The 26,896-nt window shown below is 53.0% G+C and overlaps 1 protein-coding gene across 1 annotated transcript; it reads left to right on the forward strand.

Annotated features, from left to right (window-relative positions):
• The first annotated feature begins 9,730 nt into the window (after positions 1-9,730).
• CPSF4L (cleavage and polyadenylation specific factor 4 like) lies at positions 9,731-26,615 on the forward strand. The gene is given in 11 exon segments (XM_084983829.1): positions 9,731-9,916; positions 10,422-10,472; positions 13,045-13,083; positions 13,086-13,191; positions 19,098-19,204; positions 20,325-20,421; positions 22,020-22,675; positions 22,935-23,160; positions 23,821-23,929; positions 24,604-25,036; positions 26,459-26,615. Coding segments are annotated over 7 exon segments (678 nt in total). The 5' UTR covers positions 9,731-9,813; the 3' UTR covers positions 22,195-22,675; positions 22,935-23,160; positions 23,821-23,929; positions 24,604-25,036; positions 26,459-26,615.
• The last annotated feature ends 281 nt before the right edge of the window (positions 26,616-26,896 follow it).

Below are 26,896 nucleotides of genomic sequence, written 5' to 3' on the forward strand. Positions count from 1 at the left end.
CCTTGGTTTGCTGTGTGGCTTTGGGCCAGTAATTGTCCCTCTCTGGGCCGCTTCAGTTTTTGCATTTTATTATTTAAAAAAAAAATTTTTTTTTTCTTTTTGGCTGTACCCATGGCATGTGGATGTTCCCAGGCCAGGGATCAAACCAACTCTGACAGCAGTGATCCAAGCCACTGCAGTGACAACGTGAGATCCTTGACCCACTGAGCCACCAGAGAACTCGAGTTTCTCCATCTTTAAAATTAGACAATATGGAGTTCCTGTTGTGGCTCAGCGGAAATGAACCCAACTAGTATCCATGAGGATGCAGGTTCGATTCCTGGCCCCACTCAGTGGGTTAAGGATCTGGCGCCGTGGTGAGCTGCAATGTAGGTTGCAGATGAGGCAGCTAGAAATCCGGCATGGCTGTGGCCGTGGTGTAGGCCGGCAGCTGAAGCTTCGATTCAACCCCGAGCCTGGGAACGTCCATATTCTGTAGGTGCAGCCCTAAGAAGCAAAAAATAAAAATAAAATAGAAGAATATAAAATAAAAAATAGGCCGTAGCTCAATGGTTTTCAACATTTTCCTGGAAGTTCGGTTGTCGTGAGGTGCATGTATTGAACGAACAGAGCCCAAGCTTCGTGGGAAGGGTTGTGGGGGTCCCTTCTCCCCTTGGTCTCAGGCTGGCCTGAGCCTCCCAGGGCCCCGCAGAGCATACATCGCACCCGAACGATGTCCCATAGGACTCCTTCTACCTCCGACATCTCGGCAGGAATCCAGAACGCTTTCTGGGTAATAATTGAGTCATTGCAGCTAACATTTCCAAAAACGTGATAAGACCCCAAAGCCTTTCACCCCCTGCAGGGATGTGGTCGTGGCCCAAAGATGCATCAGGCTAAGCCCTGCCCAGGTCCAACCATCACCGGGGTGTCTCCCCACCACCTCCCGGATGACCCAGGGGGCCCTGCTCCTTTTCAGTGAGCACATATTCTCCGGAACTGTTGATGTGATAAAGGCTGTGTGTTTTAGCTGTTAGGACTGCCAAACGCCAGGACTGTTCTTTGCATTGGCCTCTCTCAGTTCTCATCACTTTGTGAGGTCTGCAGTATCTGGGTCATGCCCATTTTACAGATGAGGACACCGAGGCAGCTTAAGGGGAAGGAACCGGCTTGGCCACATGGGGGCAGTAAGTGGACTGGGTTGGCTTGGTGCAGTGGCGTGACAGACGGGGGACAGGCTGAGCTCAAGGACTGCATGGGCCACAGCTGCTGCAGCGCCTGGAGTGGGGTAGTTGTCAGGGTGGCCGGGTGGAGATTGACCTGCTCAGGTGTGTATGGCACCCCCACCCCTCCCTGGCTCACCTTGGCTATCACACAGCAGCCTCCCAAATGCCCTGGCTCCAGCCTGGGGGTGGGGGTACGGCCTCTCCCTTGCAACTATAACCTCCTCCTCCTGGACCCCGAAGATCCTGAGCTAAGATGCAGGAAAGGAGGAGTTCCCATTGTGACGCAGCGGAAACAAATCCAACTACCATCCATGAGGATGCGAGTTCGATCCCTGGCCTCACTCAGTGGGTTGAGGATCCAGCATTGCTGTGGCTGTGGTGTAGGTCTCAGACTCAGCTCAGATCTGGCGTTGCTGTGTCTGTGGCTGTAGTTCCAATTTGACCCCTAGCCTGGGAACCTCCATATGCCGCGGGTGTGGCCCTAAAAAGAAAAAAAGAAGACACAGGAGAGGCAAGTTCGGGAGAGCTTGTCTATCTCCTTCCCTTAGCAGGCTCCTCGAGGCCCTGGGGCGTCCTGCCAACAGCCAGATGGGAGCATGGAAAGAACGCTCTGGGGGAGGGAAGGTATTTGCAGGCAGACGGAGGGTGGAGGCTTTGCCTCTCCAACCTGTTGCTCTTACGCACAGAGCTTCTGTTCTCCAAGCCGGGGAGGGCGGACTGCCTTCCTGGTGGCACTCCAACCCTGAAATGACACTAGCTACGTTAAAAAATATCTGACGAGGCCCCAGGACTCCGCAATTTTTTTTTTTTTTTTTTTTCTCCTTTTGGCCGTGCCTATGGCAGGCAGAGTTTCCAGGCCAGGGATCAAGCCTGCACCACAGCAGTGACAATGCAGGATCCTTAACCCACTGAGCCACTAGGCAACTCCTGAATTTTGCTTTTATGCCCTGCTTTGTTCCAAAAAACGGTTGGAGGCAGCTTACAATGACAATAGGATAAAAATAGATCAGTGGGAAAACAAGGCTGGAACAAACAGTCCCTGAACCAAGAGGGTGGGACACAGGAACGTTCTCAAAAGTGGACTCCAGTTGGGCTCTGAGCTTCCTATTAGTCCAAGTGAAGAGGGAAATCCACACATTTTGAGACTCATGAAGTCCCCGAGGTTGGAAGGATGCCAGAAGCAGCTCTTTCTGATGCTGAGGGCTGAGAGGGATTCTCGTGAGATCTTTGAAGGGGGCAGGGGTGGAGTCCCAGCCGGCGTCCTCCAAACAGTCTTGACAGATATCCAGTCATGCAAACCCCGTCAGGCTGCGTTTCTTTTCTTTCTTTCTTTTTTTTTAATGGCCCCACACCCAGCATATGGAAGTTCCTGGGCCAGGGATTGAATCCCAGTGGCTAGCTGCGAGGTACCTGTGCCACAGCTGCAGCAACACCAGATCCTCTAACCCACTGTACCAGGCTGGGACTTGAACCTGCACCTCCACAGCCACCCAAGCCACCAGTCAGATTCCTAACCTACTGCACCACAGCGGGAACTCCCAGGCTACATTTCTGCTCAGTGTAAATTGAAGGCTTGATGCCAAGGCAGATCAATAAAACCAACTCTACGGCAGCCAGACCTGAGCCACCAAGCCATTTATCCAGCAGAGGCAACTGGAATTCTTCCAGACAGAGCAGGAGTTCTCAGCCTCAGCACTGGTGGCATCTGGGGCCGGATCGTTCTTTGTTTTCGGGAAACATCTTCCATCCCATGTTCAGCAGGATGCTGGGCAGCATCCACTGCCTCTGCTGCTGCATGCGTGGAGCATCCCCCCAGCCGGCTACACCCTATGCCCCATGCCAATCCAGCACGGCCCAAAACACCACCATGAACACCACAGCTCTGACTGGAGCCTTTTTTTACTTTTCTTTTTATGGCCGCACCTGCAGCATATGAAGTTCCCAGGCTAGGGGTCAAGTGGGAGCTGCAGCTGCCAGCCTACACCACAGCCACAGCCACGCCAGATCCTTAACCCACTGAGCGAGGCCAGGGTTCGAACCCAAATCCTCACAGAGACAATGTCAGATCCTTAACCCACTGAGCCACAATGGAAACTCCTTTTTCTTTTTTTTTTAATAAAGGTCAACCTAAGACAGAAATGCTTTCAGGTCACGTGTCCTGGGAGGGAAGACTGAGGGGGCACCAATTTCAGGGCAGTTAAGGTTGGCCTTAAACACAGAAGCCTTTTTAAGTAGAAATGACCAGAAGGCAACTGTATGTCATGGGGGGGGGGCGGCGTGCTACGGACTGAATGTTTGTGACCCTGTCTAAACTCATGGGTTGCGAAGCCCCTCACCCACAACAGCGCGATATTAGGAGGTGGGGCCTTGGGGGGCGATTAGGTATAGGCGAGCTCCTGCAGGCGGGGCCTGCAGGCTGGGATGAGGGTCCCGAAAGAGGAAGACACCAGCACACCTGTCATAGGACATGCTGAGAAGGCGGCCGTTGGCCAGCCAGGGAGGGAGACTTCAGCAAAGCCACCCATGCTGGGAACTTAATTTGGGGCTTCCAGCCCCCCAGACTGAGAGAAATCACGTCTGCTCTTTACACCCCACTGGGGGATTTTGTTGTGGAGTCTGAGCTGAGACTCCCCATGTGTCTGGAACAGCTCATGCAGATGAGGTCGCGTGGGCCAGAGAGGGGATTCAAAGCCACGCCACGGAGGACAAGCAAGGGCGGGGATGGGTTTGCTGAGCCCCCAACCCGAGGGAAGGCCAGCGCGGGCGAGCTTCTGCCCGCAGGGCCTGCCTTCCCCAGGGGCCCCACCCCCCGCCCCACCCCCAGGGTCAGGGTGGCTGGTCCAGGCTGGGCACGAGGAGGGGCCGCCCTCTGCCTGCCCACATCTGCCGCCCACACCCCCTGGGCTTCGGACACAGTGGGCACAATTGACCCCTTGTCAATTGTCGGGGCCTGGAGGGTTTTTCCATCTGGACCCTGTCCGTCTGCCTTGTGACCCAAGAATCATTCAGCGATAACAGACCGGAGGGCAGTCTGTGTGATGAAAATGGACTTTTTCATCGAGACTCAATAGACCCAAAGGCAGATCAAACTGGTGACCTTGGCCTCCAATCCATCAAAGTGAGTGCGCCAGGCCGTGGCTGGGGAACCAATCCATCACGGCGTCGGCAGCCAGCTGGCGACCTGTGTGCTGTAAGGAAACTTCCTCTCTCCTCCACGTGAGGGTGAGGGCCTCATGCACCCCAGCACGCGGGCAGAGCCACGCTCGGGGCTGTGGGGACAGATACTAGAACTCTGCTCGCAAGTGTGGCTTATCTCGACTTTCTACACCGAGCAGACCCAGCGCTGCAAGGCCGGTTCCTTTGAAGATTCCCAAGGCCTCAGATTCAAGGCCCTTCCCAAGCTCCCAGCTCCTCGAACCTCTCTCAACAGCCGACTTGCCAGATTCAGCCCCACAGGAGCAGAAACGCACGGCTGCGGGAACAGCCCTGCATATAGGACCAGAGGGTTTTCTCGAATGCACTGCCGCCGGAAACACGGTTCTAGGCAACACACTGCCTGTCACAGTTTTGCGCTGCATCTTCCCGGGAAAATTTTCTTGCATCCAGGTGAGAGCAAAGAGGTTCCGCAAATGCCTCCGTGTCCTGCACTGGGATTCAATCAACCATTGGTTGGTCCCTTCCCCTCTGTCTCAGTTTGCTCATGGTTACTGAGCCACACTACCATAAACATAGGAGCTGAAAACAACACGAATGTATCCCTTCCAGTTCTGGAGGTCAGGAGGCCGACTTGACTGTCACTGAGCTTATTTTTTATTTTATTTTATTTTTTTGTCTTTTTACCATTTCTTGGGCCGCTCCCACGGCATGTGGAGGTTCCCAGGCTGGGGTCTAATTGGAGCTGTAGCTGCCAGCCTACGCCACAGCCACAGCAACTTGGGATCCGAGCCGTGTCTGCAACCTACACCATAGCTCACATTAACGCCAGATCCTTAACCCACTGAGCGAGGCCAGGGATTGAACCTGCAACCTCATGGTTCCTAGTCAGATTCGTTAACCACTGCGCCACGACGGGAACTCCGACTGTCACTGCACTCCTTCTGCAGGTTCAAGGGGAGAATTTGTTTTCCAGCGTCTTCCAGCTTCTCGAGGCTGCCTCCATCCCTGGCTCGGGGTTCTGTCCTCCATCTTCAAAGCCAGCAGCCTAGTATATTGATTGACCGATTGCTTTTTAGGGCCACATCCATGGCATATGGAAGTTTCCAGGCTAGGGGTTGAACCAGACCTGTAGCCACCAGTCTACACCACAGTCACAGCAACATGGGATCCGAGCCACATCTGCAACCTATACCACAGCTCCCAGCAACGCTGGATCCTTAACCCACTGAGCAAGACCATGGATCAAACCTGCGTCCTCATGGATACTAGTCAGGTTCGTAACCATTGAGTCACAATGGGAACTCCAGCCGTGTAGTGCCTTAAATCTCAATCTCTGTGTCTCTCGGTGGAGAAGAAAAGCTATTGGGAGGCGTCCTGGCCCAGGCTGAATCCCTGAGCCCAAAACGGCCTGTCTCCGTGCCTCTCTGACTGAAAATACAGCCACGTGCCCACCCCAGGCCCCGTCCTAGACTCAGGTCCTGATCCTCTTAGAAGCCTAGCCAGGGGTGGGGCTCCTTCCTGCACTGCGGCTTGGCCAGCGGGAAGGAGCTGGGCTTTGGGGTCATGCAGACTGAGATTGTGTCTTTGGGAAACTCACACGTGAGCCTTTGTTTTTCTCGACTGTAGAAGAGAAAGAAGAATGGCTCTTTCCCGGGTTTTGTGGGAATGAGAGAGAATACAGCGGACACAGTGGCCCTCTCCTGATGAAGTCCTAGGGAGTGGGAGCAACGGCTGGGATTCCAGGTCCCCATCCTACTGGCTGTGTGAGTCTTAAGCAGTTGCTTCACTCCTCTGGGCCTCGGTTTCTTTATCTGCGAAATGGGTAGAACCCACCTGAGCGGTTGCAGTGAGGACGTGAGGAGGCCCTGAGGAGGGATGTGGGGCGGGTCCTCCGTCCTGCTGCCGTGCCCATGCCCCCACCCTACCCCGGGGGAGAGGCATGACTTCCCCAGAGTAGAGTTTCTAGAACTGCCAGACTCCCAGAGGCCAAACTCCCAGGCAAAGATAAAGCAGGACCATCCCCGCTGCTGGACCTCCCTGCCCTGCTCGAGTGGCTATTGTGAGGCCAACAGCTGTCCCCACAAAGTGGCATCTTGCGCACAAAGAGCAACGGAGGGGGCAGAGCACACTGGCTCATTGTCCCTGGGCCAGAGCGGCAGCTGTGGGTCACCAGAGGCTCCTCTGACCTCTGTCCCCTCCTACAGCTCTCCAGACTCCAGGCCCATCCCTGGACCTAGGGAAGCACCCCAACAGCACCCCAACAGCACCCAAGTCCCCTGCTGCCCACAGCACCTGTTATCAGGGACCTGAAAGAATAATAAACTTGGAGAAGGGGTGGCCCAGTAGACCTGGGAGGGTGGGACACCAGGGGCCTTGAGCACCAGGTCATACCTCCAGCACGTACCTCCTGGGATTCTAATAAATCTAGTCCCGTGTCAGGCATCCACGTGACCTCTCGCCATCCTTTGCTCCCCAAGGAGGTGATGCTTTGGGGCCCCTTTTACTGATGCACCATCTGGGTCTCTGAGGCATGATAAAACGACTGGCCTGGGAGGCAGGTTGGGGACAGGCTGGGGACAGGCAGAACCAGGACGTGAACCCTGGACTGCCTGAAGCCAGTCTGCCCCCTTTCAGGTCCCAAGTGGGGAGTAAGGCCACGCTGGTACTGGGGAGGTCATGGCCACACCCTGCCCAGAAAAGCACCCGCTGCAATGGATCCAGCTGATCTGAGAGGAGGCTGGGCCAGCACGGTGACCTCGGCCAGCTCCAGGCAGCTAGAAAATTCCAGAGCTCCCCACACCCCCTGCTTTTCAGAGCAATGCGTTTCTAAAGGGAAAGGAGCTGGGCGATGATGATTCAGGAACTCGGCAGCCGGAGCTCAGTGAGAACCTCATAACGGTGGTGATTAAAAATGAACACCCCTGTTTGTACCGTGCTTGGTGCGTCCATTTTGCAGCCGTGAATTAATTAATAAATGAAAACACATGTGGTCAGGATCAGCTCCAGGGCACAGAGAGCAGAGGGGGAGCTCCCGGAGAGGCCAGCCTGGCCCCTTCTCCAGGCATCCCCGGGGTTTCTCTGGCCTGGGGCTTTTCATTTTTGCACAATGTGGGAGCCCTGAGGTTGGAGTATAAATGAGAATAACAAACCCCACTACTATCCATGAGGATGCAAGTTCGATCCCTGGCCTCGTTCAGAGGGTTAAGGATCCAGCGTTGCCATGAGCTGTGGTGTAGGTCGCAGACGTGGCTCGGATCTGGTGTTGCTGTGGCTCTGGCGTAGGCCAGCAGCTATAGCTCTGACTTGACCCCTAGCCTGGGAACCTCCATGTGCCGCAGGGGCGGCCCTAAAAAGACAAAAAAAGAATAAACAAACCAAAAAAAAACCCCAAAAAATTAAGAACCGGAGGAGGGAATCCACTGATGCAACTCCCTGTGTGCACTTCATGCCCCGCAGGGGGCGGGGCTGGAGCGCGGGTGGGGGTGGGGCCAGAGCCCAGGTGGGGGTGGGGCCTCAGCAGGGCGCATAGGGGAGGCTGGGGGTGGACTGAACCTCCGCTGACACCTCCGAGGCTGTAATTATTCCTTTTAGTCATCCGCTATGTGGTCGCCCCACAATCCATTCTTCGGGGTGCTATGTGCTGGACTCCCTACTGGCTTCAAGATAAACAAAAAATCGAGCCCTAAAGGCACTCCAGGCTCAGGGCCCTGCTTACTTCTCCAGTCTCATCACCTGCACTGCCCTTCTCTAAACCCACGTGTCCACCAAACCCCCGACAGTCCCTGCCACCTGCCACGCTACTTCAGGGCCCGGTGCTTTCATACTGCTGGCCCCTCTTCTGGACGCCCCCCCCCCCCCCCGCCCCATCATCACCAGATTGTCCTCTGAGAGCCCTCCCCAACTCCCCTCTTGCCATTTGTCACTCTGCTACCAATACCACCTGGCGTATAATTGTGCTGCTGAAAGGTCTCCCTGACTTGACCCTGCCATCCCTGAGGGCAGGGACAAGGTCCTTTATTTTGGGGTCCCCAGTTCCCGACACAGAGATGTTTATGGAAGGAAATCACCAGGAAACCCGGACTTGAATTCCATCATTACCACCTTCCCAACCATGTGCCCTTGGCCTCACTGGGCCTCCATTTTCTTGCCTGCCTCCCTGCCTCCCTGCCAGGTTGGTGGAGGGGCGCTTTCCATGAGTCTCTGCAACAGATGTGTTTTGGAGACACTAATCAATACACACAAATAGGGCCCAAAGAAGCAAGGCCGCCCACCCCATCCCCTTCCTGGGGATGCAGCTGAGAGGGGCCCCAGCTTTTGCAGACGCCTGGATCCCTTTCTTGCCCCTCCCCGCCGCCCCCGCCCCCCTCGGCTCCAGGTGTCTGTCTCTCCGGCTCTGTTCTTTCCTGATCCGGTTCAATGGAACAAGAAATCTGGGAGCGACGGCCACGGGGCGGGAGAAGGAGGGTGCAGGGGGCGGACAAAGCCAGCCCGCTCCGTCCAAAAGGAGGGCGCTCGGGCTCTGCGGGCATCCACTCCACGGCAACTCTGACAGCTCAGCTCCCGCGAGGGGGAAGGCCGGATGGGGCCAGCTCAGGGGAGGGGGCCGCCCTAGTTAGAGCCCTCAGATGCTCCTTTGAAAGCCTTTGCAGCCGTCCCCAGCCCTGGAGGCAGGGGTGGTGTAATAATAATAAAACAACATTTGCATAGAGACTTCGTTTACAAAGCACTTTCTCAGGGGCGGGAGGCGCCGGGGTGGCCGGTGGAATCCTGGCTGGGAGGCGGCGGCCTCGGGTTGGTTGCAGCCCCGCCACCCCTCGGCCCAGCTCGTGGACTGTGCGAGGTGAACAAAGGGCCATTCATCCAACTGCTTCCGATTCCTCTGGATTTCATTCCTCTTCTCCGCCCCGGGAAGAGCTCACTCCAGCTCAGGCCCGAGGAGGGAGGTCAGGAGTCCCAGGGGCGGCGTGGGCTGGACCCGAGGGAAGGGAAGGGGGGAGGCAGGGCCCTCCCTCCCTCCGCACCCCTCGCCCCGCCCCCACGCCGTCTGGCTCCTGGGCGCCTGTGAATCAGAGCATCGGGGGCCGCCTCGCTGGGGCTGGTTTCTGCGACTCCTCACAGCTCACCTGCAGCTGTGTCTTCACCTCGAAAGTATGAACACAGCTTTGGTTACGTCTGCATCTGCTGCGTGCGTGCTGGGGAGCAAGCAGAGATCGGCCGCGGCGTTCAGTGGGGGGGGGGGGCGGTGTGTGGGGGGTGCCTGCACCTGCAGCGGGTGGGAGGGGGAGACGGCTGGGCCCCCTCCTGGCCAGCTGTGCTCGGGGAGGATAGGCTGTGAGTCATCAGGGTGATGGAGGGCACCAGAGCCTGGCCCTTTAAGGGCCTCAGATGAGCTATATAAGGTCCAGCTGCAGGGGCTTGAGCCACTTGCAGCGGCCCCAGCGGGAGGTGGAGGATGCAAGAGGTCAGCGCAGGGCTGGAGCGGTTCACCTTCACCTTCGAGGAGGATGTAGAGCTGCAAAGGGGCACTGGACTCCTGCCTTTCCAAGGCATGGACAGCGAGTGAGGACGGGGACCCTCCCTCCTTGCGCCCCACCCCAGCCTCCTCTGGAGGCCCGTGGGCTCAGCTCCCTGATGGGGCGGCCCTTCTCTGGGCTGCTGGCCAGGGAGACTGAGCAAGGGGCTTCCGCCCACCGTCTGGGATTCCCAGTGTAGCCCTTTCTCATCAGGCCTCCCCTCTCGCATCCTCTCCAGGACTCAAAAATTGGGCTGGCTTCAGGGATAGCCCAGATCCAAGAGGTAAATTGAGAGAAGTTAGCCGGGAAGAAGCCCGGAGGCCGGCCCGGGAAACCCTCCATCACCTGCATTTCAGGGTTAAGCGGGCTTAGGTGTGGAGGCCTGGAGGCTGCTTGCAGAGGCCAACCTCCAAAGGGCCAGGACTTGGGAGGCCCCCAGGTCCAAGCCTCAGAGGATTGAGGGGGGCTTCCTATTGGGGAGAAGGCCCCGGGGGCAGCCGCAGCCTCTGGAGGGGGTGTCCTCCTGCCTTGCCTTCTTCCCTTCCAGGGTCGGGCTCAGCTGTGTGCAGCTTCTTCGCTAAAGGGCTCTGCCACAAAGGTGGGTCAGCAGGAGGGTCTGGGTGGGTGGGAGCTGGGATGCTCTGGGCCACTTGGGGTGCAGCCTGGCTTGGAATAGGGAGTTGGGTTTTCACCTGGGGAGGGCACGGTGGGAAGGGGCAAAATTTAATCTTAGAATAAGTAGGCAGAGGGCAAGTAGGTAGCCTGCTCCTCCACCCGCAACGAGTTCCCCGATTCCCCGGCACTAATTAGGGTAGCCAGGGCTGCTGGAAGGGGACCTTCCCTTCTTTCTACCTTGCTCGGGGTGGGAGTGTTTATGGGTGTCAGCTGTGTGCTCCTGGGAGGCTCCGATTTCTTATTTTCCTCCAGTTAGGAGAGTGGCTTTCTTCCTTCCCTCAGTCTTCCTCTGAATCAGTATGGACTGTGCTCAGCTGACCCATCCTTTTTTTTTTTTTTTTTTTTTTTTTGGTCTTTTTAGGGCTGCATTTGTGGCATATGGAGATTTCCAGGCTCTGGGGTGAATAGGAGCTGCATCTGCCGGCCTATACCACAGCCACAGCAATACCAGATCTGAGCCTCACGTGCAAACTACATAGACCACAGCTCATGGCAACGCCAGATCCTTAACCCCCTGAGCGAAGCCAGGGATCGAAACTGCATCCTCATGGATACTAGTCAGATCCATTTCTGCTGAGCCATGATGGGAAGACCCCATCTTTTTTTTTTTTTTGCTGTGCTCATGACATGTGGAAATTCCCAGGCTAGGGATCAAACCTGTGCCACAGCAATAACCAGAGCCACAGCAGTGACGATACCAAGTCCTTAACCTGCTGAGCCACCAGGGAACTCCTGTTCCATCCATTTCTTGTGTCCTAAAAAAGCTCTGGCCACTGTTTCTGAAATGCTGTAACAAGCATCCTTATCGACCCCAACACGGGTGTGGGTCATCAATACATTCTTCCAAACAAAGTCCCCCCTCCCAGTGCTGGCACCTGGGGTGGGGGGGTGGGACTCAAAATCAGGGGTCTCAACTTTCCTTCTGTCTCATGAAGCATTCTCAGGCTCTTCCTGCCCCCCGAAATCTTCCTCCAGTTTGGGGGTCACCAGCCTCCCCTCCCTGCTAGATCCAGGTTAAGAAACCATGAATGAGCTTAGGACCTGCTTTGGGGGTCTGAGCGATTCTGTTCTTGGGAAGCTGGGCGGCCCAGAGGGGCCCCAGGCAGGGAACCTGCAGCCATTTTTGCCACATGTCTTGTTCATGTTTGGGGCGGCCCTGAACGATGGGGTGAGGAGGCAAGGAGCCCCTCAGTCACTACAGGCGTGGTGGAGCCAGAACTGGTGATGCCTCCTGGGGTCCCATCTCCTCCACTCGGCCCATCCAATGGTTCCCAGTGACACTCTCTTGCAAAGAAATGAAACTGGGAAGGTCAAACCCAGGCAGAGGTGGAGGGTAAGGCTATCGAAAAAGTACATTCCAGAATGCCCATCATGGCTCAGTGGTTGACGAACCCGACTAGTATCCATGAAGACCCAGGTTCGAGCCCTGGCCATGCTCAGTGGATTAAGGATCCAGTGTTGCCATGCACTGTGATGTATGTAGGTCGCAGACACAGCTTGGATCTGGTAGTTGCTGTGGCTGTGGTGTTAGCCAGCAGCTACAGCTCTGATTCAACCCCTAGCCTGGGAACCTCCATATGCCGAGTGAGGCCCTAAAAAGACTCCCCCCCAAAAAGTACATTCCCAGCACCCCACAAATTCTATTGGAGAATTGGCTGAGCAGGAGGCTGGTCTTGCTTAGAAATTTAGGGGTGCCCGGAGTTCCCGTTGTGGCTCAGCATTAATGAACTCGACTCGTATCCATGAGGACATGGGTTTGATCCCTGGCCCTGCTCAGCGGGTCAAGGATCTGGCATTCCTTTGAGCTGTGGTTTAGGTCACAGACACGGCTCGGATCCCTTGTTGCAGTGGCTCCGATTTGACCCCTAGCCTGGGAATTTCTGTACACTGCAGCCGTGGCCCCCCATCAAAAAAAAAAAGGAACGAAATTTAGGGGTGTCCTTCCTGCTGATGGCAAGACCACATTAACGAAGATGACAATGAGTTAAACCTAACGTTTCCATTTCCTTGAGATTGTTACGAGGTTGGCTCTTACGTCACCACCATGTTAGATCTCCGGAATCAGGAAGCATAACATTTTTTTTTTTTTAAGACGTGAATTCAACAAGTCCTTAATGAGCCTGACTGGTGCTGGGACCTTGCGGGTTGCGGGTGGCCGTGACAGGGACTGCCATGGTGGGTGGGTGGGTGGGGGGCCAGGGCTGGGAAACCGGGGCTCTGTTCTCAGGTAGGAGCACCCCCTCTCATTGGGCTGGGTGGGGAGGGGTGTGTAGGGTGCTGTGGGAGGGGTCCTGATAGCCCGGGGGGGCTTCCTGGAGGGCCAGGGCACCAGGTCCGGCAGAGAGCTGATGCTGTGTTTGAAGCCGTCTCTGGCCCCCAATTCTGGTCTCCCCCAGGGTCCAGGTGAAAGGAGGGAGGGGATTCCTTCCAGGAATGAGCTGGGCCCGGTCTCTGGGTGAGTGGGGACTCCCAGCTGGGTGCTCTGGCGTCCCCAGGGAAGCTGTGTCCATTCTGACCCGACCGAGGGGAGACGCTGGTGTGTGCAAACCCAGGCTCCGGGGGCTGTGCAAGACGGGCGACCAGTGCAAGTTCTCGCACCAGTACGATGTCACCACGTCACCCGAGTGCTACTTCTGCTCCAAGTTCAATCGGTAATGCCCCTTCCTGGTGATGCTCCCCCACCACTTCCCGAGGGTAGCAGTGGGGGCCGTGAGATGGGAAGAAGGTTTGGGAAGAGTATCCCAAGAGCTGTCCCAGGTCAGAGCAGGCCTGCCTGGACCCAGAGGCCTGTCCCTCCAGCCCCTGGGGGAAGATCCCTGCTGAGAGGCCAGCCAGCCTGTCCCCCCAGGGAAGGAGAGGGTGGGGCTGGTATCAAAGCTGAATTGTTTCCCTCCCCAGCCCTGGTACTCACACCCAGACTGGCTGTCTGGAAATGAGCCTCACACAGGCCATCTCTCAAGCCCTCAGGTAGGTCTGAGCCAGTGTTTTCCAAACAGCAAGCAATGTCAACCCGGTCCTTGAGGCCCCACGAGGCACCTGCCCATTGACTCAAACCATTGTCTACTTTTTTTTTTTTTTTTTTTTTTTTGCTTTTTAGGGCCACACCTGTGGCATATGGAAGTTCCCAGGCTAGGGTTCAAATAGGAGCTACAGCTGCCAGTCTACACTGCAGCTCACAGGAACACCTGATCCTTAATCCACTGAGCAAGGCCAGGGATCAAACCTGCATCCTCCTGGATGTTAGTCAGGTTCACAACACACTGAGCCATGAAGGGGACTCCCCCGTCTTGCTATTTTGAATTCTTCTTTTAGGAGAAAACTTTATGTCACTTCTATGAACGGAAAACCAGCGTCATTGATTGGCAGTAGGTCACTGTAAAGATGAGATCACAAGGCTCGGGAGTGCGGCCTCTGAAGCGACCTTGTGCGGTCGGGTCTGGATCTGTGCTCAAGTCTCTCTTTTGTCATCCGAGGGGTTACGTAAGGGGAGGCCACGGCCAGCGCCTGCCCCATTTAAGACCGGGGTATCTGTGTGTGGGTTTCAGGCCTTAGCTTTCTCGGTAAACTTTCCAGCTCAGTGCTTTTCAGAGCTGGAAGGATCCTTCAGGATTATCTAGTTCAGTGGTTTGCAAACTGTATTGCAAAGAGCGACTTGAAGGGAGAGAGCAGGGCCAGGCTCACAGGACAGCTCCGACGGAGGCGGCTCAGCTTTGAAGCTTTGGGGAGCCGCGGGCAACTGTTCCTCATTAGTGTCTTGGGGGTGGGCTCCTGGGTATCCAGGAAGAAGGCAAGGCCCCCTCCCCCCAGAAGGTCAGCAAGAGCTTTCTCCAGGCTCATATTCTGTTTCCTGCCTGCTCCTTAGACTTGAGGGCCAGCCATGGCAATTCAGGAAGCCTGCCCTGAGTGTCCCTTGTAAGAAAGCACCAAGTTTGTCTGGAGCCTGGCTCCCCTTGGTTATCATCTAACTATTTTATTTTATTCTATACTATTGTATTTTTAAATTTGATTCTATTCTATCCTTTATTTTATTTTACTTCATGTTTTGCCATGCCTATTCTATTCTACCCCATTCTATTCCATTATGTTTTGTTATGCCCATGGCATGCAGAAGTGCCCAGGCCAGAGATTAAACCCACATCAGATCCTTAACCCACTGGGCCACCAGGGAACTCCCCAAACTCTTATTTCTAAATGCCACTTATTCTTTTGAAAAACCTTGCGTGGTTTTCTTTGGGGAGCATGCGCCTTGCTGGGCGTGGATGCGGGAATGGGACCAGGTCCCCTCCTGCCCTAGGTAATTCCCAGTGCCAGTTCGGGCATGTACAGCAATGGTTATAATGTGTAACCTCTGTCTTTGCTCTTGGAGTCAAATAATGACCATCTCTTCCTAATATCAAGATGTACTTATTGTTCTTATTGGAAGTCAACTGTTTTACTTGAAAATATTGGGAGATGTAGGAGTGTGAAAAGGGCAGTTGAGAGGGGCTGGAAGCCAGGGTCTTTGGCCCTGCTCCTGGATGTGCTCGTCTAAAAGTTCCCTTGGGGAGTTCCCTTGTGGCGCAGTGAGTTGGGGATCCCGCATTGTCACTGCAGCAGCTTGGGTCGCTGCTGTGGCACGGGTTCCATCTCTGGCCTGGGAATTTCCACATGCTCAGGTGCAGTCAAAAAAAAAAAAAAGCCCCCTACTCTGACCGGCTGACTGGCGAGTGGGGAGCGGGTGCCACCTGCTGGCTGAGAATGGAATGCAGAGCTGGCCTCCAGGCCTGGGCAGAAAGGCAACCCCAAGACACTGCTGATTTCCCCTGGTCTCCCTCGGCCCCAGGGTCACCAGCCCTGGGGGATGGCACTTCCGCTCCTGAGAAGGATGAGCCCAGAGTTAGCACTGCACCAAGCGCTACCCTGCGACAACTGCAAGCAGACCCCTGTCAGTGGGAGGAAGCCACGTGAAATTGGACAGGGTTCTCATCTCTGAGCACAGGGGTCCTCCTTTGTGAAATGAGAGGATTGGGAAAGAGTGAGATTAAAACTCCAGGGAGGCAGTGGCACCCTTCAAGATTCAGGCGAAACCTTGCTTTGCAGAAGCCCGATGTGTAAATTAGATCTCGTTAGAACTGCAGGGAATTTAGTAGCCTTGACACCGTGGTGCTCCTTTTAGCTCTGAAAAGTGCTAAGTTGGGAGGCTTTCTTTTAAAAAATGAAAGTATTGGAGTTCCCATCATGGCTCAGAGGTAACCTGACTGGCATCCAGGAGGACTCAGGTTTGATCCCTGGCCTTGCGCAGTGGGTTAAGGATCCGGTGCTGCCTTGAGCTGTGGTGTAGGTTGCAGATGTGGTTTGGACCTGGTGTGGCTGTGGCTGTGGTGTAGGCTTGTGACTACAGCTCTGATTTGCCCCCTAGCCTGGGAACCTCCATATGCCATGGGTGCAGCCCTAAAAAAAAGACAATAAAAATAAAATACTGACATAGAGATGATTTACAGTGTTGTGTTAGTTTTAGATGTAAAGTGATTCAGATATGTATGTTTATATATTTTTTTCAGATTTTCCATCAGAGGTTATTACAAAATATTGAGTATATTAGAAAATATATTATCTATTTTTTATGTAGTAGTGTGTATAGGTTCATCTCAAACTCCTAATTAGCCCTGCCCACCCACTTTCCCCTTTGGTAACAGTAAGTTTATTTTCTATGTCTGTGGATCGATTTCTGTTCTGTAACTAAGTTCATTTGTATATTTAATATTTTTTCCAATTCCACATATAAACAATATCGTATGATACTTATCTTTGGTTATCTCACCTAGTATGATAATCTCTGGGTCCATCTATGTCACTGCAAATGGCATTATTCCATTCTTTTTTTATGGCAGAGTAATACTCCATTGTGTATATGTACCACATCTTCTTTATCCATTCATCTATCAATGGACACTTAGCTTGCTTCCCTGCCTTTTTATTTTTTTCTTTTTAGGGCCGCACCCATGGCATACAGAAGCTTCCAAGCTAGGGGTCAAATCCGAGCTGAAGCTGCTGGCCTATACCACGGCAACACAGGATCCTAGCCTCATCTGAAACCTATACCATAGCTCACGGCAACACTGGATCGTTCACCCACTGAGTGAGGTGAGGGATTGAACCTGCATCCTCATGGATACTAGTCGGATGCTTAACTCACTGAGCCACAATGGGAACTCCTTCCATGTTTTGACTATTGTAAATAGTGTTGCTGTGAAGACAGGGGTGCATGCACATTTTCCAATTACGGTTTCCTCCAGATACATACCCAGGCGTGGGACTGCAGGATCACATGGTAGCTCTATTCTTAGTTTTTTAAGGACCCTCCATACTGTCCTCCGTTGGGTCTGTACCAATTAATATTTCCACCAACAGTATTGGAGGATCCTTTTTTCTCCACACCTGCTCCAGCATTTATGTCCACTTTCTGATAATGACCATTTTGATGGTGTGAGGTAATACCTCATTATAGCTTTGATTTGCATTTCTCTGATAATTAGTGTTGTGTATCTTTTCATGTGCCTGTTGGCTATCTGTATGTCTTCTTTGCAGAAATGTCTATTTAGATCTTCTGCCTATTTTTTTCATTGGGTTATTTATCATCTTGATATTGGGCTGTATGAGCTGTGTGTATATTTTGGAAATTAATCCCTTGGTTGCAAATATTTTCTCCCTTTTCATAGATTGACTTTTTGTTTTGTTTATAGTTTCCTTCGCTGTGCAGAAGCTTTTAAGTTTAATTAGGTCCCATTTGTTTATTTTTGCTCTTATTTCCATTACTCTAGGAGACAGACCCAAAAAGATATTGCTGCAATTTATGTCAAAGTATTGTTCTGTCTATGCTTTCCTCTAGTTTTATAGTATCTAGTTTTACATTTAATCCATTTTGAGGTTTTTTTTTTTTTTTGTCTTTCTAGGCCTGCACTTGTGGCACATAGGGGTTCCCAGGCTATGGGTCTAATCGGAGCTGTAGTCACCAACCTACGCCACAGCCACAGCAACACCAGATCCGAGCCGCCTCTGTGACCTACACCACAGTTCCCAGCAATGCTGGATCCACAACCCACTAAGGGAGGCCAGGGATCAAACCTGCAAACTTGTGGTTCCTAGTCTGATTCGTTAACCACTGAGCCACAACGGGGACTCCCATTTTGAGTTTATTTTTGTGTGTGGTGTTAGAAGATATTCAAATTTCATTCTTTTTACATGTAGTGGTCCAGTTTTCTCAGCACCACTTATCAAAGAGACTGTCTCTTCTCCATTGTATGTTCTTGCCTCTTTTGTCATAGATTAGTTGACTATAGGCACATGGATTTATTTCTGCACTTTCTATCCTGTTTCATTGATTTATATATCTGTTTTTATGCCAGCTTTGATGACTGTAGCTTTGTAGTATAATCTGTCATGAGGGTGCCTGATTCCTCCAGCTCTATTTTTCTCTCTCAGGATTGCTCTGGCTATTTGCGGTCTTTTGTGTTTCCATACAAATCTGAACATTTTTTGTTCTAGTTCTGTGAAAAATGTCTTGGTAATTTGATGGGGATTGCACTGACTCTCTAGACTGGTTGTATAGTCATTTTGACAATATCGATTCTTCCAATCTAAGAACATGGTATACCTTTCTATTTGTGTCATCTTCAATTTCTTTCCTCAGCATCTTGGAGTTTTTGGAGTACAAGTCTTTTTCTTCTTTAGGTAGGTTTATTCCTAGGTATTTTATTCTTTCTGATGTGGTTGTAAATGGGATTGTTTCCTTAATTTCTCTTCCTGATCTTTTGTTGTTAATTTGTAGGCTTTTAAGGAGGATGGGCTGGAAGAACTCACCAATTCTCTACTTGAATGAGACAAAAAAATTGGGCTGAATTTTCCCCTTTGGTTCCTTCAGAGCCTCCAGGTTCCTAAGGGAAACCTAAGACGGTTCTTCCAGCAACTCCCAACAGCCCTTACTCCTCCTAGGAGACAGGAGTCTTGGTCTAATCCACAGACAGATTATAGCACAGGCTTCATGAAACTACAGGGGTCCCTCTGAGTCAAGTTTATCTTCATCCCTGTGCCAACTTTGAAGCAATACTCTACTCTCTTTGGCATTTCTCCCAGAAAGAACTGCACCCCGAGGCTCTGCAAGCCATGTAGGTTCATCGTAGAGATGAAGAGGGCTTTAACCATGTGCATGGCAACATCCCAGTGTGGCATTTATCGCTTCCCGGATCTTTAGCCACTGGCTCTGGGTCTCCCCTTCCCCATCTCTCCTTGTTTCTTCCTCCCCAGTAGCCTCTAAATACCTTCAGTTCTGGTCCCTCCTTCAGGATAGTTGGCCGCACCCACCCTCACTCTTCCAGATGTGCATAATCACACTCAAGCCCCCACTTAGCAAATATGATGGGGTCCCACTTTCCTAGGCTGCAGGAAGGATTAGAATTAGCTTGCTGTCTTCAAAGAGCTGCTGACAACCAGAGGCAGGCAAGTGACTCACAGGCATGGGGCAGGGTTGGTCTAGTTCCAGGAGGGCTGAGCCTGCTTATGCTCAAAGGAGGCTGGGATTTTCAGTTGACTGCAACAAGGAATGTCCATTTCTCCACGTGACGCCAGACTTCAAGAACCAGGGCTGTCTGTGGTTTGACCAAGATTTCTGCAAGGATGGTGAGGCCCCAACAGAAGGGGGCGCTAGGGGGTACAGGTGAGCAGGATGGGGCAGGCGGGGGGGTCTCCAGCCAGGGAGGGATGTCCACTGGGTCGAAATGGACAGCAGCCCCTGCCACAGATCCCCCCAGGCTCCCTGCAGTGGAACCCGCCCTGCGGTACCTGGCAGGCTTCTAGGAGCAGGCTCGCTTGGGTTCACATCCCAAAGGCTGCCTGACCTTGAACACACGACTGAACTGCTCGTTTCCTCCCTATGACAAGGGCAACATGGATGTAGGGCCCCATGGGAAGCCCTGGGCGTCAGGTCTGCTCCACAGGTGACACTCACTTCCCTCCTGTGCTTCTGTCACCCACCTGGGAGTGTCATGAGTGTTGTGTCAGTATGTTTCACTGTCCCTGTGTGGCCAAACTCAGGAGGCAGTGTCCCCATCAGAGCCCCTGTGCTCAGCACCTGTGTTTTCCTGCATCTTCAGGTGTGTCTGTGTTCTTCCCGAGTCGCTGCAGCCCTGGTTTGGGGAGGATATCGGGGGAGGGGTGCTGCAGGACTAGTCAGATGTGCGGTTGGCTGGCCTTGGCTGAGCTGAACCTTCTTGGCAGCATATTCCAGCCCACATCCAGGGAGTTCCCGTTGTGGCTCAGCACTAACAAACCTGACGAGTATCCATGAGGATGTAGGTTCGATCCCTGGCCTTGCTCAGTGGATTAAGGAACAGGCATTGCTGTGGCTGTGGTGTAGGCTGGCAGCTGCAGCTTGGATTCGAATCCTAACCTGGGAACATCCATATGCTACCGGCAGCCCTAAAAAAAAAAAAAAAAAAAAAGGCAGCAGTCCGCATCCACCTAAGTCCTCCGAGACACTGTGTGTTAAGGACACTTCTGGCCCTACTATTTCAGGACTGGCCAGCTGACACCTGCCACCACTCATTCCGAGGTGCCCTTGCCCATCTCAGTCACGTAGCCGGGAAGTAGGTGCTTTGGGCTGTGTGGAAAAGACAGGGAAATTTCTAGACCCCTGCGGGGTGGAGAGCCGTGACCATCCATGGCCTTGCCCGTGAGCTTTGCCATATGTTTCCTGCCCCCTTGCTGAAGCAGATCCTCTGGCTGTGTTCTCTTGGCCCAGCAGGTCCCCTGTATAAATACCGCCACGTCCACGGGATAATGTGTATTAACTACTTGGCAGGCTTCTGCCCCGAGGGACCCCAGAGCCACTTTGCACAGTAAGTATGACTCCCACCCTACCCCCGAGTGCTGGGCCCAGCCCACTGGCTTTCAGACCTAGAACCTTCCATGCCTTCACCAGCCCAAGCTGGGGAGCCAAGTGTCTGGCGAGCACCCTCGCAATCGTCTCCGAGCATCGCTCACCCTTCACGCGCCCCTCCGTAGTGCTGTCGGCTGCACTGAACTCTAACCCATCCTGTTAGCGCGGATTCACGCTGGGGATGGGCGTACAGCTCTTCACAGACTGTTCTAGAAATAGGAATAGAGACATTCAACACCCACCCTGCCCCCATCCTTTGCAGTTCTCTCACTGCCTGGCTGGGGTGCCGGCTCCTGCCCCGTGGGGTTCTGAAACAGGAAACCTGCAGCAGGCTGGCGCAGGGCATGTTAATGAGCAGGTGATGGGTAGGGGGGAGGCTAGAGCCCGGCTGTAACCGTCTCTCCACGCTTCCCTCAGTCCCAGGATGAATCTTTTATTCAACCCAAGTTACCTGAAGGTGAGTGCAGGCAGGAAGGGGGTAGAGGGGCTCTTTCCTTCACTACCCACTCCTCGGAGCACTTCCTCCCCAGCCCTGCACTGCTCCCAGCGGCCCTCACTCGTGCAGCATCTGGGAAAGGCACCCATATGTGGTTCCTTCAGTCCCCTGCCCCCCGGCCCCCATCTTCCCTGCTTTAGGGGGAGCATCTCAGCTTCTCAGCCCCTGAGGCTTTCCTTCTCTTTAGCTGGCTAAGACATGTGTGGTTTTTATATTAAAGAATGTGGGGTCTAGCTGAGGACTTGTGGTCCAGAGTTGTTCTGAATCAGGGCCATCCTGGGTGTACCTGGTCTCCATGGACACAGATACTCTTCCCACGGACCCCAAGCATTGATGGGAACCTCCATCCCAGGTCAGCAAATCTCAACCTGAGGGGCCAAATGTAGCCCTTTACCTGTGTTTTTTTTTTTTTTTTTTTTTTGGTACAGCCTAGGACCTAATAATGATTTTTTGAAGGTTATGAACCAAAAATTCAAAGTAATAATTTTGTGAGACGTGGAAATGAAAATTCCAGTGCTCATAAATAGCTTCACTGGCACAGGGTCAAGCTCATCACTTACACATTGTCTCTGACTGTTCTGCTTACGATGGCAGAGCTGAATAGCTGCAAGAGACCAGATGGCTCGCAAAGCCAAAAATATTTACTATTTGGTTTTCTACAGAAAAAGCTTTGCTTATTCCTGGTCTGGATGACTGGATGTTGGCCTGCCAGTTAAGTCTGACAGAGGCCAAAATGGGAGCATGGAATGTTGGGGGCAGCTACTGAGCTCTTGTTAATGAGGGGTTCTGCAACCCAGTCAATCAGCGAGAGGGCCCAGCGCTGGGTTAGGACGGTGCTGGCACGGGAGGAGGGCGACCCCTGCTGGTTGCTGGTGGGAAGCCTCCTACAACAGGAATTCACAAGCCCACTTTCTCCATCAAAAGCTATGCTTTAGGCAGTTCAGCTGTGAATGAGGGCATTTCACTACCTGGTTCCTGGTCAGAGCCCCTGCCCTCTGTGTAAACCCTGTCTACAGATGGAGACTCTGCAATGTTTCCTCCTGGTTTCACTTTATCTGCAGCTTGTCAAGAGCCACCCAGTTCCCCACCTCCTGCTTCTGCCTGGGAAGCTGGCAAGCCCTCTTCCCCAACAGGCTTCGGGCTTCCTTCCCCATCCTAAGAGGCCCCAGGGGCACCAGGTCACCTTCCACCTGGGGCTCAGGGTGCTGGACAAGGGAGCCTGATGTGGGTGAGTGAGAAGGGGGCCGGGCTCCTGCTCTGCTGAGGCTGAGGGGAGAGGTGATCAGCTGGAGAAAGTGAAGCTCCTTTTCTGAAGCAGGTAAGAAAACCAGACCCTGGGTTTAGGCGTGTGAATTAAGAGGATGGGGGGAACTGAGCTGGCAAACCAAATGTCCCAGCTCTAGCCTCTCAATAACCTGATCTTATTTGCATTTCCTGCCAGACCATTTTATTTAAAAGGCTGGTAAGTTACACATTTCATTCCCTATTCTGCTGCCCAGTGGTTCCCCGAGTTATTGCTATACCATGGTCTGAGGGTCTGGCAGGGGTCGGGGGCAGCCTGGAAAGGAGGGGAAGGTCACACCTTGGAGCTCTCGGTTGCTGTCTTCTGCCTCCAGGAAGAACACCATGTCTGACGCCTCCCTGAGACCCGCCTCCATGTCGTCCTGACCTTCACCTTGTCTACTCTGCAAGAGGACAGCACTTAACAGGATGGGAGGTGACGGAGAGAGAGGCTGGCCTTCCTCACACAGTGGATTTTCTGGCCTCTAGGGGCCCCCAGCCCTGTTCTTTGGCTTAGCGATGCTTGGCTTGAATCTCAAGGTCCTTTTCAGAACAGATAGGAAGCTTCCTTTAAGAGAACCCATCATGTTCCCTGGAAAGCCTGCTATTTCCTATGGAGCCTGAGACAACTTAGGATTTTTCTCTTGGGATCTGAATTTATGAAAAACATGCCATTTTTTTTTTTTCTCTTTTAGTGTTGAAAAGAGCTGCTATGCCAGTCAGACTCGACTGGTAGGAGTTATCAAAAACTGACCTGGTCTGTCTTGGGAAGTCGAGGACCGACCTTCTTTCTGGTGAAGATGCCCAAGGCCATCCTGGGGGATTCTCTGTCCCCAGCGCCCGGGCAAGTCCACTGCCAGCCTCGGCAGGAAAGGAGGTGCAGCAGCGGCCTGCACGTCTGGGTGCATTTCCTCTTCTCCTGTAAGTGAACGAGCTACTAAAAATACAGCGGGATGGTGGCAGATTGTGGCAGGAACGAGTTATTCCTAAGAGTGGGGAGCAAAGTGTCCATAAGACCCAAAGCTCAAGTGTGTACGGGAGAGACGGTCGTATCCTCTGCTCAGCTTCCGCGCTGCTGCTGCTGCAGACAGTTCTGGGCGGCACGCGGCAGCTCCTGCACATATGGCCTCCACTGCTGCTATAAATTGGCAATTAAATCAAGTGTTTATCATGACAGCTGCTCCCTATGGCTTAAAGTTTAGACTGTGCGAGCCTTGTGTGAGGACTGACGAGATAGATGGTTCATGTGACGCTTATCCTGGGGGGAGTGAGGAAGAGACGGGGAAGGTTGAAAGCCGTGCTGTCTACGCCACTGTGTAGCTTAACCCACTGGGAGAGGAGCAGGGAGGCGGAGCGTTTCAGGAGAAAACAGCGCCAATTTAGTGTGGTAGGACAGGCTCACCGTACCTTTGGCAGAGGCGGGCACCTGCCTTATCTTGCCTGGAGCAGGGAAGGGGGTGGTGGTGGTGGTGGTGGTGGTAAGGGGGCAAGGCAATCTAAAAAGAATGCCAGCCCCGGGGACAGATCTGGGGGCTCTGAATGCTGGCCCCACCCCAGGCTGCTGTGACCAACCCCACACAGCCATGCAGGCTCATGACTGAACCGCCTCCTGCCCTTTTCCTCTTCTGGAAAAGTGTGATGACAGCACTGGCCTCAGAGGATGCTCGTGAGGATAACATGAGAGATGCAGGTACGTGAGCCTGGAGTGTGGTGGGGCCCTTGCTCTTTGGTTCACGTTCAGGATGTGAAAGCAGTATGATGCCATAAGGCGTTTTAGAGAAGCTGTTACTTCGTGCCAACATCGTGTCAGAGCTTGCTGGAATTAACAGATACAAGGCTCTTCTTCACATCTCTGCAAAGTAGGTATAATTATGCTCATTTGACAGTGTGGACCAAGGAGGCGCCGATTAAGTTTTAAGTTCCGTAACTTGCCCAAGGACACACCGACTGAGCCATTTCACAGGTGAGGCTCTGAAAGAGGCAAATAATCAGGAGAAATACTTTTGGAAAGCACTTTTGTTATGAAGAGGGGTAGTAATATGTAGGAGGTACATGGCAGGGAGGAATCAGGTATGGAGAGTCATCAGGATAAAATGTCAATCAGGAAAAAACACACTGATAAACAGGAAGATAGGGTTTTACATAAAGCATAAAATAAGCCATTGATAATACAACAAAATGACTTTATTCTCAACAGCTGAATAAACATTCCTTCCCCAGGGATATGAGCACTGGGATTAAACTCGGTAGGTGGCAGGGCCTTCAGGCAGGCCTGTGAGTACTTCCAGCCTCCAGCCACGACCTCTTGTCTGTGAGTCTCGAGGATGGAGCGGGGCGTGAGTATCACATCTGGCTCCTTTGCAGGATGTTTGGGAAGGTGGATGCTGCCTGCGGGTTTGGGTTCTCTGGTGGAGTTTCTATGTATGCTGCCCAGAAGCCTTGTTTGGGAAATCATGCCGCTGTCCTGCAAGCAGAATCTAAGCGCTGCTGCTCATCCAGGAAGCTCCCACCAAAACCAGGAAGATGCGGCACGTGATTTTGAGAGAGGACTTAGAACACCCTGTTGAAAGGTGCGTGTGGACAGCTGTCTCCTGGCTTTGTGAAGGGATGAGCACCTGCCTCCTGTGTGAAGCAGACCAGCCTCACGGGGATGGAGCAGAGCATCACCTGTCAGCAACTCTGGTTTTGAAAAGAACCTCACGTCTTTGTGGATGAAGCCTGTAAGCCGCCAGCTCGCACACACAGGACTGGCTGCGCACACGCACTCGCAGAATGAACAAAAATGCACCCACATCAGGTAAGTACTGCTCCGTACTGCAAACTGGAGCCACAAGGCACATTCCTCGGTCATGTCGAGTTTGTTTAGCTCTGAATCTAGGGAGTTCCTGTCATAGCCCAGTGGAAATGAACCTGACTAGGATCCATGAGGATGTGAGTTCAATCCCTGGCCCCACTCAGTGGGTTAAGGATCTGGTGTTGCCATGAGCTGTGGTGTAGGTTGCAAATGTGGCTTGGATCCCGTGCTGCTGTGGCTGTGGTGTAGGCTGGCAGCTACAGCTCCAATTTGACCCTCTGGGGAAACCAGAGACCCTGGGCGCCCCTCCTCTCACTAGCCTGGGAACTTCCATATGTAGCATGTGTGGCCCTAAAAAGGAATTTTAAAAAGACTCTTTTCTTAAATTCAGATCTATTTTTTTATCAGCTGACCTCAATTCTTAAAACGCTTTGAACATCATGATGAAATCCTTAAGACGTAATGAAAAGTTTAAGGATTTCTCCTCCTCAGATGGCAGCAACAATTAGACAGGGAACTCTTGCCCTGTTACCTGTGTATAGGATCAAATGATTCCAGACTCTGGACAAATTCCCGATGGCTTTTTCAAAGTCATCCACATCATTTCAAGGATCAGTACTCAGCTCCTCTGCATAGACGCGATCCTGGGGTCAAAGTGGAGCTGGTTTGGGGCTGCTGACTGCTGTTTATCTCAAAGCACAGCCGCAAAGCTCTTGGCCAAATACCAGATGACAAAACTGAGGCCCAGAGGGGGTAAGTCCCTTGCTCAAGGTCACGTGGATCGTTTGCATTCATATCTGCCCGGAAGCTCAGAGGAGCTGGTCAAGCACATGCCTTGGCGGACACTGAATCCGCAGATGGTGTTAAACACGCGGGTAGGCACGAAGGAAAATGCTGTTTTTTTCTTTCTTCAGGGCCACATGAGCAGCAAATGAAGTTCCCAGGCTAGGGGTTAAACTGGAGCTGCAGCCTGGCCTACACCACATCCCCAGCAATGGCAGATCCTACACCACAGCTCATGGCAACGCCCAATCCTTAACCCACGGAGAGGGCCAGGGGTGGAACTCGGGTCCTCATGGAGACTGGTCAGGTTTGTTACCACTGAGCCACAACCATGCAGTCATTTACTGAGTCACTGCTCACCCCTCTGTGCGAGGCATGAGGGAGCCCCGGAAAGCTGTCAACCCCAAGAAGCGGTCCCTCTTGGGGATCCTGCTCCGTCTGCACACCTCTGTGTACCCAAGGGTAGAGAGGCAGCTCCATACCTTTGGCCACGATGAGCGCCCCCAGGATGCTGGGCTAAAACCTTGAAGACAGCTGAGCTGCAACGGGAACTCCTGAAAAGGCTATTTTGACTTGAAATAGGCACAGACTGGGAGTTATCAGATTGAGAGCCTGCTAAACTTTGTCACTTCATTCTGATAGTTTACCAGGCTGGAGACAAGATGGTGGAGACCAGGGACCCTGGGCCTGCCTCCTCTCACGAGGACACCGAAATCACAACTAACCGCTGAACAACCAACAATAAAACAGACTGGAACCTACCGAAAAAGATACTCTACGTCCAAAGACAAAGAAGAAACCACAACGAGATGGTAGGAGGGGTGCAGTCACAATATAATCAAATCCCATGCAGTCTGGGTGGGGGACCCACAAGCTGGAAAACAACTCTATCAGAGGCCTTCTCCCATCAGGCCTCCCAGCCTCGGGGTTTGGCAGCAGGAGGAGGAGCATCCAGAGCCCCGGCTCTGAAGGCAGCTGGGCTTGATCACAGGAGCTCCCTAAGACTTGGGGAAAAAGACTCCATTCCTGGAGGACGCACACGCGATCTCGTGTCCACTGGGACCCAGGGCAAGAGCACTG

This window comes from Sus scrofa, chromosome 12 (genome assembly GCF_054392235.1).
Source record: "Sus scrofa isolate SSC_HxYL_T2T_F1_AM1 chromosome 12, Sscrofa_HxYL_maternal_Yorkshire_Landrace_v2.0, whole genome shotgun sequence".
Taxonomy (NCBI): domain Eukaryota; kingdom Metazoa; phylum Chordata; class Mammalia; order Artiodactyla; family Suidae; genus Sus; species Sus scrofa.